Source organism: Lissotriton helveticus, chromosome 12, assembly GCF_964261635.1.
Source record: "Lissotriton helveticus chromosome 12, aLisHel1.1, whole genome shotgun sequence".
Lineage (NCBI taxonomy): Eukaryota > Metazoa > Chordata > Amphibia > Caudata > Salamandridae > Lissotriton > Lissotriton helveticus.
In genome coordinates this window covers 682571-695728 of record NC_136073.1, presented here as the reverse complement: position 1 = coordinate 695728, position 13158 = coordinate 682571, and the positions used below count along the sequence as shown (strand labels likewise).

At 50.7% G+C, this 13158-nt stretch overlaps 1 protein-coding gene across 1 annotated transcript in view; it reads left to right on the top strand.

Moving 5' to 3' along the window:
• SGTA (small glutamine rich tetratricopeptide repeat co-chaperone alpha) overlaps nt 1-13158 on the top strand; it is a 119749-nt gene that overhangs the window by 87515 nt on the left and 19076 nt on the right. The window contains exons 7-8 of the mRNA XM_078670724.1: nt 1558-1696; nt 2742-2804. Coding sequence (XP_078526850.1) covers nt 1558-1696; nt 2742-2804 — 202 coding nt within the window. The remainder of the gene's footprint in view (nt 1-1557; nt 1697-2741; nt 2805-13158) is intronic.

Below are 13158 nucleotides of genomic sequence, written 5' to 3'. Positions count from 1 at the left end.
CTCTCATGCAGTCTGCCTTGCGCCCTCTCATGCAGTCTGCCTTGCGCTGTCTTCATTTCAGAGCTGTCTCTCTCTTCCAAAGCATCACACAGAGGAGAGCGTTCACAATCATTTGCACTGGCACTAATCTCTTCTAAGCGCTTTAAAGCTTCATGCGGGGAGAGCCAGGGGCAGCAATACAATCTGGAGCGTGTTTTACACCTTAAATCTCAATAAGTTGTGAAAAGACGGGTTAAAATGAAAGTCTGGCACTTACAATGGCGGAAACACACACTACATGTTACAAATATAGAGTCAGGGCAGCCAACGTAATATGCAAGAAACTCAGTGTCGGCTATTCTTTTTCTTGGAATGCATACAGAACGTTGCACTTTAATTTCCTCTCCCTGTCAGGAGGAAGCCACAGCACCTCAGCAAAAACTAATATTTAGAGACAAGGAACTGTTACAGGCTAAAAGCCTCTGTCATCACACCCAAAGCCACCCTTGAAACACTCAATCCTGTTCACAACAACTCCAAGTGTACATCACTAGGTCACCTTTTCAGCCTTCCCTTATCTTAATAAACTTACATGGTGCCCTGACGGTCAGGATAAATCGATGTATCGTGTACCTGCGAATCCTCATGTGCATGGTTCTCATACGCACCAGCGCAGCCCTCTTCAGCTTCTGAAACAGTGAACACAGCAGTAATGAGAGTGCATTCTAACGCACAGCTGACCAGCTAGAGCTGGATGTTGGCAGAACACACTTAAAACAATTACTACTACCCAACAACTGCATGCAACCCAAACTTAAACTTCCAAGACATCATTTTGGTGGGCCCTAGATTTAGTTGTCCTACTGGTGGGCAGTCCCCTCCCTGATTCATGCCGCTCCTCCCCTTAATCCTTCTGGTGGGGTCTATTAACCTTTTTCACCCTGACAGCTGTGTGGCCTTGCATAGTTGTATGTCCTACACAGACTGCTTCTGCGTATAATATGTGTGTGTAACCTCCCTGACCCTCATGGTTGCTCAGTCTGGTCACTGGTGCATGTCCTGAGTTTCCATGTGTGTTTCCGTGCCCTGTTGCTGCTCATAGCCAGTCAGACCCTCATGGTTGCTCAGTCTGGTCACTGGTGCATGTCCTGAGTTTCCCGGTGTGTTTCCGTGCCCTGTTGCTGCTCATAGCCAGTCAAACCCTCATGGTTGCTCAGTCTGATCACTGGTGCATGTCCTGAGTTTCCCTGTAGGGTTCTGTGCCCTGTTGCTGCACATAGCCAGTCAGACCCTCATGGTTGCTCAGTCTGGTCACTGGTGAATGTCCTGAGTTTCCCGGTGTGTTTCCGTGCCCTGTTGCTGCTCATAGCCAGTCAGACCCTCATGGTTGCTCAGTCTGGTCACTGGTGCATGTCCTGAGTTTCCCTGTGTGTTTCCCTGCTCATAGCCAGTCAGACCCTCATATTTACTCACCCTGGTCACTATCACATGGTTGTATTTATCTAGTTTTGGTTGCTCTTCTGCATCTGTTAGACTGTAGCGGCCTCTAAGCCTTTGCCTGTATTTGTTTTCATTCAGGTTGGCTCTGTCTAGTTTGAATAAATACACAGAGGCGGTGACTTATTATACACGAGCCCTGGAGTTGGATCCCGACAATGACACCTATAAGTCCAACTTGAAGATAGCGGAGATGAAGATGAAAGAGCTGCCAAGCCCCGTAAGTGGTCTTTGCCTTTGTAAATTCCTACCATTCCTCTGTCCTGGATCCGTCTGCATCCCCATAAATTCCACTCCATATTTACTGTGATCTGCTTCTGAGCTTTCCTGCAGGGCAGTGCTTAATTTGTAACTAAAGAAGTACCCGGGCCCTAGTTGTGGAGGCCTCTGCGGCTTGCTCCACCCAAGGCCCCTGCATTCACTGCCAGTGACAGTACCAGCACGACGACTAACCATCACACTCCGACAAGTGGGACAATCAGACTATTCCACGCTCCTAAACCTATTAGAAAGGCTTGGGAAGCAGGTAGTCGTCATTTTTAATGTACACTGAATTAATAAACAACTGTTTTGTGCTTATCTCTAAATTAGACAGACAGCGTTACCATGTTGCAGACTGTCATAAGCACCGGTGTTGACATTTAAGTGCGGTTGTCGAGCACCAGAAACAACTGGCTCAAATTATGCACTGCTGCAGGGTCCTGTAACTTTTACAGGCCGCTCTGCTCTCTGCCCCCCTCTGCAAGCGACCCCTTGTCTCCGTTTCTCTGCCCAGTGTCTGAGCCCTATTCCTGTCTCTTATACCTGCTCTAGGGCTCTTCCTTCTGCCTGTATCTGTGCCACCACTTTGCTGTGTCTGATTCAGACCTCTTTTTCTGTCTTGGGTTTTGCCCAAAACTCCATCTTTGCAGATCTAGGCCATTTACCCTGGCTTTACTTCCTTTGTCGGTGAGCTTTCTTCTGGTCACATTACTATCTACTTCCTCCGTTATGTGTGTGCTTACATTCTCTCCCCTTTTCTCTTTCTGCTCTTTTATGTCTCTCTGATGCACACATCCTGCCTCTGAGCTCTATGCATTGAAGTATCTGTCCTCTCTCATGAACTTGAGACTTTTGCATTCTCTTTTCAAGCTTTTGTTCTCTGTTTTCTGTCCTTACTCTTCTAGCTACACTAATTTTCAGTGACTAACCATTGCCTCTACCCTAGTTATTTCACATGCACTTTCTATCAGTCTCATGGAGTTTTGCGACTTTTGTTGTCATAGGGTGCTGCCCCACCAAGCTTCGACCTGGCCAGCTGGCTGAATAACCCCGGTTTTATGAGTATGGTGAGTGTGTTTGTCACCCCACCCCCCTTTTACACTTACTTGCTCTGTTGTTAAACGTGTTCCACCCTTACAATGATGGTGCTGATGGTGTGACATACGTTCCATTGTCCGAGATATAAAACTCAGGTCTATGACACAATATACATCTAGGAAATTTTTGTGGAATGCCTTCTCTGACTTGAGCTCCCAAGAATTATCCCTGCTTCTATTGCTGCTGCTTCTTTTGCAACCATATAATTTTTTAGAAGGTTTGTTATGTTAGGGTAAATCTTGCTGTCCGGTGTTTCCTTGAGGGCACTGTATAAAAGTTGAGCCAGCTCTTGCAGCTGTCTATTGGGATCCTTCTGTAAGTTTCCTCCCACTGAGTGCATCGTGCTAGAGTTTGCTGTTCCTTGAGTCCATTGTTCGTGGGTTCCTTCTGAAAGTTTGCTCCCCTCATAGTGCGCCATGCTAGAGTTTGCTGTTCCTCAAGTCCATTGTTCGTGGGTTGCTTCTGTAAGTTTGCTCCCCTCTGAGTGCATCGTGCTAGAGTTTGCTGTTCCTCAAGTCCATTGTTCGTGGGTTCCTTCTGTAAGTTTGCTCCCCTCGGAGTGCATCATGCTAGAGTTTGCCGTTCCTCTGGTCCATTGTTCGAGGGTTCCTTCTGTAAGTTTGCTCCCCTCTGAGTGCATCATGCTAGAGTTTGCTGTTCCTCTGGTCCATTGTTCGTGGGTTCCTTCTGTAAGTTTGCGTTCGAAGCATGTGGGCTGCTGAATTCATATCTATAGCATAGATCGCCGCCTAGTGTTGGGTCCGGATGATTGCACATTGTTGTCCTGGAAGAGTCTTCGAAGTATCACGAGATAGGTGGCTCCTCCCCTGGACTACAGTGCGCATGGGCATCAACTCCATCCCCAGATTGTTATTTTCCGCCATTGGGTTCGGATGTACTTTCGTTCTCTCCAGTTCGGAATCGACAATACACTTTCTCGAGGCCAAAAGGCCTTTTTCTCGTATCGACGGTATTGTTTGCGTTCGGTGCCCGGTTCTGTTCAGACTCGCCTCCCGAGTTTGACATCCAGGGAGTCGCGTGACTCTTTGGTGCTCGAGGCCCAGTCGGCGCAGCAAGACCCTCGACGACGCGACATGGAACGGAGCCCGTTCAAGAAGTGTCCCGTGTGCGGATCGAAGTACCCACACATCGACGTCCACCCGGTGTGCAACAAGTGCCTGTCGTCGGACCACGATAAAGCCAACTGTATGGCTTGTTCACGGTTTCGTTCGAAGAAGACGATTCGGCTTCAGCGCGTGGCGCGCATGGAGGCCCGGCAGTCGCCCCGGCACCAGTGGACATCTTCGACAGCGGAGAAGCAGACGAACACGATGTTCAGCTGCAGATTTCACCTCCAGCGGAAGAAATCGACTACGACTATCATGTGGATGTCGAAGGCCTACCCGTACAAGAAGTCGTCGACGAGGTAGGAGACGACGATGAGGCCCATGGGGCCATGGAAGATAGCTCAGAGGAAGCGCTATGCCCTGTTCGAACACTTACGAAGGCTCAGGTCGAGGGATCGCCTATCGGCCTTACCCAAGACCTTCTACCAAAATCCACGGCCCCGCCTCCCGGCCCGGCTACGGACACTTAGACGGAGCCGCCATTACCAAAAACAAAACCGAAAGTGAAACCTTCGGTGTCCACACTACCAAAAGTGGTTCAAGCGCCTTCGAAACCGAAACCTTCTGCTCCACCGTCGACACCCTCGTCTTCCGAGGTGTCGGAACAACCCAGGCCGAAGAAGCCTGTCGACCCGGTGAAATCCGTCCAGCCAAAGCAGACCAAGGGCGTCGAGCAGAAGTCCAAGAAGGGCGTCGAGCCACAGTCGAGCAAGGGCGTCGAGGCGAAGTCCAGAACAGGCGTCGAGCCGGAGCCAGGCAAAGGCGTAGAGCCGAGGGCCACAAAAGGCGTCGAACCGAAGACCAGCAAGGGCATCGAGCCAAAGACTGGTGCTCCAAAAGCAGTTACCCAGGACGCCGACACGATCAAGCCTCAGCCCGAACAGCCCAAGTCATCGACGCTCGAGTCTTCACACGGTGGTGGACCAAGATCGTCTGTCGTGTCGACGAAGCCGTCCGCTTCCTTCACGAAGCAGGTCTCGGACTCCCTGAAGCGTATCAGGGACAAGGCTTCAGCGGAAGACCCCAAAGCACCATCCGCACCGAAGCAGTCGGTCCCCACCTCCAAGTCATCGACGCCAATCCTCTTCACGTTGCCGCCGAAGGTGGCACCGAAGGCCTTCGCACCACGGGCGGCGCCCAAAGCGAACTTGCAGAGTGCTGCAGGGTCGAAGCCTACTCTCCCGGCTGGGGGCTTGAAGCATCGACCACCATTGATGGAGGAACAGTCGGAGCGTTTCATCGATGCCGACACAGGGAAGCTTACGCTTTACAAACGGAAAATTACTGCGACGACGCCTTTGGAGTCATACACCATTCCTCTAAAGCGCAAAAAGCCTGCTTCGGATTCACCGGTCTTGGTCGAACCACTGGCTCCTCGGACTCAGAGAGTTGCCACGCCCTCGCCAACTTATTCGGATGCCGAGGATGCTGGGGATCAGGACGAGGAATACAGCTTCCCGGCCCACACATATCCTGATGAACAACAGGACGCATGGGTGGACACAGGAGACCAGGGGGATCAGCAACCCGCCCTTGATCCTCAGATATACAATGTCAAGACCTCTCCCACTGAGGATTCTGCGGCATTCAATGCCTTGATTGAGAGGGCGGCAAAGAACCACGACGTTGAACTGCATGCTGACCCTGTGGAGGTGGACTTCCTCTTTGACACTTTTTCAACAGCTGAAAAGACTGTGAAAACCCTCCCAATGCTAAAAGGGGTCCTCAAACATGCTGCGGACATCTTCAAAGAGCCCACACGGGGAAGGGTGGTCAACCCTAGAATTGAGAAAAAATACCGACCGGCACCTGGCGATCCCACCTACATCAAGGGCCAGTTGCCATTGGACTCCCTGGTTGTTTCTAATGCCCGCAAAAGGGCGAATTCACAGACCACTGGTGAAGCTCCTCCCCCGGACAAAGAGTCCAAAGTGCTGGAAGCATCGGGAAAGAGAGTAGCAGCTCAGGCGGCCAATATCTGGCGTATCTCTAATACGCAGGCACTCTTGGCTCGGTACGACAGGGCACACTACAACATACTAGAGACCCTGTTGCAACATCTCCCAGACCAATATAAGGAGGCTGCGGAGATGCTTATCCAGGAAGGGAAGCTCATCTCCAACGCTTCAATTAAGTGTGCACTAGACGTTGCGGACACTGCAGCCAGGGCGATTAACACCAGTGTGATGTTAAGACGTCCGGTATGGCTCAGAATCTCCGGATTTAAGCCTGAGATCCAAACTACCATCCTCAACCAGCCAGTTAACCCTGACAGATTATTTGGTCCTGAGGTGGATACCACCTTGGAAAAAATAAAAAAGGATACCGAGACTGCGAAGTCCATGGGAGCTCTCCAATCCCAACAGTTTCGGGGGAGCACTTTTCGTCGCTCAGGCAATAGGGGTGTTTCCAGAGGCCAAATGTCCCAGCAAACACAATTCAATAAAGGTGGGGCGCAATCCTCTTACCCCAAACAAAATAGAGGATGTTATCGAGGCAACAACGGCAGGGGCAGAGGCAGGGGCAACAACAACTCCCGTTCCTCCGCCTCCAACAAACAGTGACGCCCTGTCACTGCCCCCCGACCATTCCACACCTGTCGGGGGGAGACTCCAGCAGTTCCTGCCAGTCTGGAAATCCATCACCACAGACAGGTGGGTCAGGAAACGTATCCAGTTCGGTTATTGTTTGGAGCTCACATCCACTCCACCCAACATACCACCAAAACACCGTCCTATGTCCACAGAGCATTTTCACTTATTGCAGCAGGAGGTTCTTGTCATGCTGCAAAAGGGCGCTATAGAGCTCGTGCCGGTGGAGGAAGAAGGCACAGGAGTGTACTCCCTGTACTTCTTAATCCCGAAGAAGGACGGGTCCCTCAGGCCTATTCTCGACCTCCGGCCCCTAAACCAATACATTCTCTCAGAACACTTCCACATGCTAACGCTGCAGCAAGTTCTTCCGTTACTCACTCAGGGGGACTTCCTCGCAACCTTGGACCTCAAGGATGCTTACTTCCACATTCCACTCCATCCATCACACAAAAAATACCTCAGATTCACCATTCAAAATCGGCATTATCAATTCAAGGTCCTTCCTTTCGGAGTGACCACGGCCCCCAGAGTGTTCACCAAATGTCTAGCGACAGTGGCGGCGCACCTCAGGAGACAAAACATACATGTCTACCCTTATCTGGACGACTGGCTGGTTCAGGCAAAGTCGACCCAGCAGTGCGCCGCCGACATGTCCCACACCATTCACCTTCTTCACGGTCTGGGCTTCTCCCTAAACTATCCAAAGTCGCACCTTCAGCCAGCCCATGTGCGTCAATATCTAGGTGCTACAATCAATACTCTGGCAGCCACGGCTCAGCCAACTTCGGCGCGGATCAACAACATCCAGTCGCTAATCCAACAGTTCAGACCGCAACACTCGCTTCCTGCGAGAGTGTTCATGCAGTTGATAGGCATGATGGCCTCCTGCATCTTCATAGTCCCGCACGCGAGGTTACATATGCGTCCGCTCCAGGAATGCTTGGCGCATCAGTGGAATCAGGCTCAGGGGCAGTTGAAAGACCTAGTGTTGGTGACCGGTCGGGCATACAACTCTCTGCATTGGTGGAATCCACACAACCTTTGCAAGGGCCGACCGTTCCAAGAGCCTGTGCCACAGATTATCCTAACAACGGACGCATCTCTCCAGGGATGGGGAGCTCATGTGCTCCAGTACACGGTGCAGGGACTGTGGTCAACGCAGCAACAAAAGATGCACATCAACTACCTGGAGTTGATGGCGATCTTCATGGCGCTCAAGTCCTTCAAAGTACATCTATGCAACAAGGTCGTGTTGATCCGGACGGACAACATGACGGCCATGTACTACATCCAGAAGCAGGGAGGTACACACTCTCCACAGTTGTCTCATCTGGCTCAGAGCATGTGGAAGTGGGCCATTCAGAGGAACATCTTCCTCATGGCGGAACACCTCCCGGGCAAGGACAATCAGATGGCGAACCTGCTCAGCAGGTACAGCCACCAAATGCACGAGTGGGAGATACATCCATCAGTACTCCGCCCGTACTTCCAGCAGTGGGGTCATCCACAGATAGACCTGTTCGCCACAAGGGAAAACGCAAAATGCCAAAGCTTTGCCGCCAGGTTCCCTCACCCACAGTCGCAAGGCAGTGCGATATGGATGAACTGGTCAGGCAGATTTGCGTACGCTTTTCCCCCAGCACCTCTCATACCGCTGGTGGCAAGAAAGCTAATGCAACACTCGATGACACTCATCCTGGTTGCTCCAACGTGGGCACGCCAGCCATGGTACACCACGTTTCTAGAACTCTCCGTGGTACCGCATCAAAGGCTACACCTCACGCTTTTGACGCAGAGCCATGGCGACATTCAGCATCCAGATCCGCAACAGCTCAACCCAGCGATCTGGCTCCTGAAGTCTTCGAGTTTGGCTACCTTAACTTGCCTCCTGAATGCATGGATATCATACGGGAGGCAAAGAAGCCCACTACCAGAGCTTGCTATGCAGCAAAATGGAAGCGGTTTGTCATTTACTGTGCTAAACACAACATCAACCCGCTAGATGCATCCACTCCCAACATCATCTGCTATTTGTTACATCTTTACAGATGCAATCTAGCATACGCTTCCATCAGGATACACTTATCCGCCATAGCGGCTTATCTCCAGAACAGGCAGCATCTCTCCGTTTTCAGAGTGCCTGCCATTAAAGCCTTCCTAGAAGGCCTGAAGCGGGTCATTCCTCCCAGGACCCCGCCAGCTCCTGTATGGAACCTCAATGTGGTCCTCACCAGGTTGATGGGCCCACCTTTTGAGTCTCTACATTCATGTGAGATTCAGTTCTTAACATGGAAAGTGGCTTTTCTCATTGCCATTACGTCTCTGCGACGTGTTAGTGAGCTACAGGCGCTCACTGTACAAGAGCCATTCATTCAAATTCACTCCAACAGGGTGGTGCTGCGCACTAACCCTAAATTTCTTCCTAAAGTGGTTTCGCAGTTCCATGTCAATCAGACCATTGAACTGCCCGCATTCTTTCAAAACCCAGAAACGGTAGCCGAAAGAATGCTCAACACTCTTGATGTCAAACGAGCCTTGATGTACTACATCGATAGGACCAAAGACTTTAGGAAGACACAACAACTCTTTGTTGCCTTCTCAGCCCAGCACAAAGGCAACCCCATTTCCAAAGCAGGTATAGCCAGGTGGATCGTTTAGTGTATTCAGATTTGCTATCACAAGGCTAAGCGCACTTTAACGGTCCCCCCTAGAGCCCACTCCACCCGCAAGTTGGGGGCCTCTATGGCTTTCCTTGGTAATATCCCTTTGGAAGATATTTGTAGAGCAGCCACATGGTCTACACCACACACATTTACTAAACATTACTGTGTAGATGTGCACTCCAAGCAGCAGGCAGCTGTAGGGCAGGCTGTTCTTAAAACACTTTTTCAGACTTCTGCAGCTGGCACAGGCGGCCGCCGTTAATGGAGGGACTGCTATGTATTCTATGCTATAGATATGAATTCAGCAGCCCACATGCCATGAACTGAATATGCTACTTACCAATATGCATCTGTTCTTGGCATGTAGGGCTGCTGACATTCATATAGCCCGCCCTCCTCCCCGGCACCTGTAGCAGCTGCAGACTTTTTAACACTTACTCTTAGCATGGCCATCGCTTACACTATTACACTCCATCTTTGCCACAATGGCTAAAAACAATCTGGGGATGGAGTCGATGCCCATGCGCACTGTAGTCCAGGGGAGGAGCCACCTATCTCGTGATACTTCGAAGACTCTTCCAGGACAACAATGTGCAATCATCCGGACCCAACACTAGGCGGCGATCTATGCTATAGATATGAATGTCAGCAGCCCTACATGCCAAGAACAGATGCATACTGGTAAGTAGCATATTTATCCCCTCTGAGTGCATCATGCTGGAGTTTTCTGTTCCTCAAGTCCATTGTTCGTGGGTTCCTTCTGTAAGTTTGCTCCCCCTCTGAGTGCATCATGCGAGAGTTTGCTGTTCCTCGGTCCAATGTTTGTGGGTTCCTTCTGTAAGTTTGCTCCCCTCTGAGTGCATCATGCAAGAGTTTGCTGTTCCTCTGGTCCATTGTTCGTGGGTTCCTTCTGTAAGTTTGCTCCCCTCTGAGTGCATCGTGCTAGAGTTTGCTGTTCCTCTGGTCCATTGTTCGTGGGTTCCTTCTGTAAGTTTGCTCCCCTCTGAGTGCATCGTGCTAGAGTTTGCTGTTCCTCTGGTCCATTGTTCGTGGGTTCCTTCTGTAAGTTTGCTCCCCTCTGAGTGCATCGTGCTAGAGTTTGCTGTTCCTCAAGTCCATTGTTCGGGGTTCCATCTGTAAGTTTGCTCCCCTCTGAGTGCATCATGCTAGAGTTTGCTGTTCCTCTGGTCCAATGTTCGTGTAAGTTTGCTCCCCTCGGAGTGCATCATGCAAGAGTTTGCCGTTCCTCCGGTCCTTTGTTCGTGGGTTCTTTCTGTGAGTTTGCTCCCCTCTGAGTGCATCATGCGAGAGTTTGCTGTTCCTCTGGTCCATTGTTCGTGGGTTCCTTCTGTGAGTTTGCTCCCCTCTGAGTGCATCATGCTAGAGTTTGCTGTTCCTCTGGTCCATTGTTCGTGGGTTGCTGCTGTAAGTTTGCTCCCCTCGGAGTGCATCATGCTAGAGTTTGCTGTTCCTCTGCTCCATTGTTCGTGGGTTCCTTCTGTAAGTTTGTTCCCCTCGGAGTACATCAAGCGAGAGTTTGCTGTTCCTCTGCTCCATTGTTCGTGGGTTCCATCTGTAAGATTGCTCCCCCTCTGAGTGCATCATGCAAGAGTTTGCTGTTCCTCTGGTCCGTTGTTCGTGGGTTCCTTCTGTAAGTTTGCTCCCCTCGGAGTGCATCATGCGAGAGTTTGCTGTTCCTCTGCTCCATTGTTCGTGGGTTCCATCTGTAAGATTGCTCCCCCTCTGAGTGCATCATGCAAGAGTTTGCTGTTCCTCTGGTCCATTGTTCGTGGGTTCCATCTGTAAGATTGCTCCCCTCTGAGTCCATCATGCTAGAGTTTGCTGTTCCTCCGGTCCTTTGTTCGCGGGTTCCTTCTGTAAGTTTGCTCCCCTCTGAGTACATCATGCAAGAGTTTGCCGTTCCTCGGGCCATTGTTCGTGGGTTCCTTCTATAAGTTTGCTCCCCTCGGAGTGCATCATGCGAGAGTTTGCTGTTCCTCTGGTCCATTGTTCGTGAGTTCCTTCTGTAAGTTTGCTCCCCTCGGAGTGCATCATGCAAGAGTTTGCTGTTCCTCTGGTCCATTGTTCGTGGGTTCCATCTGTAAGATTGCTCCCCCTCTGAGTGCATCGTGCTAGAGTTTGCTGTTCCTCGGGCCATTGTTCGTGGGTTCCTTCTATAAGTTTGCTCCCCTCTGAGTCCATCATGCGAGAGTTTGCTGTTCCTCTGGTCCATTGTTCGTGGGTTCCTTCTATAAGTTTGCTCCCCTCTGAGTGCATCATGCGAGAGTTTGCTGTTCCTCTCGTCCATTGTTCGTGGGTTCCTTCTGTAAGTTTGCTCCCCTCGGAGTGCATCATGCGAGAGTTTGCTGTTCCTCTGGTCCATTGTTCGTGGGTTCCTTCTATAAGTTTGCTCCCCTCTGAGTGCATCATGCGAGAGTTTGCTGTTCCTCTCGTCCATTGTTCGTGGGTTCCTTCTGTAAGTTTGCTCCCCTCGGAGTGCATCATGCGAGAGTTTGCTGTTCCTCTGGTCCATTGTTCGTGGGTTCCTTCTGTAAGTTTGCTCCCCTCTGAGTGCATCATGCGAGAGTTTGCTGTTCCTCTGGTCCATTGTTCGTGGGTTCCTTCTGTAAGTTTGCTCCCCTCTGAGTGCATCATGCAAGAGTTTGCTGTTCCTCTGCTCCATTGTTCGTGGGTTCCTTCTGTAAGTTTGCTCCCCTCTGAGTGCATCATGCGAGAGTTTGCTGTTCCTCTCGTCCATTGTTCGTGGGTTCCTTCTGTAAGTTTGCTCCCCTCTGAGTCCATCATGCGAGAGTTTGCTGTTCCTCTGGTCCATTGTTCGTGGGTTCCTTCTGTAAGTTTGCTCCCCTCTGAGTGCATCATGCGAGAGTTTGCTGTTCCTCTGGTCCATTGTTCGTGGGTTCCTTCTGTAAGTTTGCTCCCCTCTGAGTGCATCATGCAAGAGTTTGCTGTTCCTCTGGTCCATTGTTCGTGGGTTCCTTCTGTAAGTTTGCTCCCCTCTGAGTGCATCATGCGAGAGTTTGCTGTTCCTCTCGTCCATTGTTCGTGGGTTCCTTCTATAAGTTTGCTCCCCTCTGAGTCCATCATGCGAGAGTTTGCTGTTCCTCTGGTCCATTGTTCGTGGGTTCCTTCTATAAGTTTGCTCCCCTCTGAGTGCATCATGCGAGAGTTTGCTGTTCCTCTCGTCCATTGTTCGTGGGTTCCTTCTGTAAGTTTGCTCCCCTCTGAGTGCATCATGCAAGAGTTTGCTGTTCCTCTCGTCCATTGTTCGTGGGTTCCTTCTGTAAGTTTGCTCCTTCTGAGTGCATCAAGCGAGAGTTTGCCGTTCCTCCGGTCCTTTGTTTGTGGGTTCCTTCTGTAAGTTTGCTCCCCCTCTGAGTGCATCATGCAAGAGTTTGCTGTTCCTCTGGTCCATTGTTCGTGGGTTCCTTCTGTAAGTTTGCTCCCCTCGGAGTGCATCATGCGAGAGTTTGCTGTTCCTCTCGTCCATTGTTCGTGGGTTCCTTCTGTAAGTTTGCTCCCCTCTGAGTGCATCATGCGAGAGTTTGCTGTTCCTCTGGTCCATTGTTCGTGGGTTCCTTCTGTAAGTTTGCTCCCCCTCTGAGTGCATCATGCGAGAGTTTGCTGTTCCTCTGGTCCATTGTTCGTGGGTTCCTTCTGTAAGTTTGCTCCCCTCTGAGTGCATCGTGCAAGAGTTTGCTGTTCCTCTGGTCCAGTGTTCGTGGGTTCCTTCTGTAAGTTTGCTCCCCTCTGAGTGCATCATGCAAGAGTTTGCTGTTCCTCTGGTCCATTGTTCGTGGGTTCCTTCTGTAAGTTTGCTCCCCCTCTGAGTGCATCATGCGAGAGTTTTCTGTTCCTCGGGACATTGTTGACTCCATGGGCGTGTTGCGTAACAGTTTGCTTTTCTTTGGGTGCATTGGT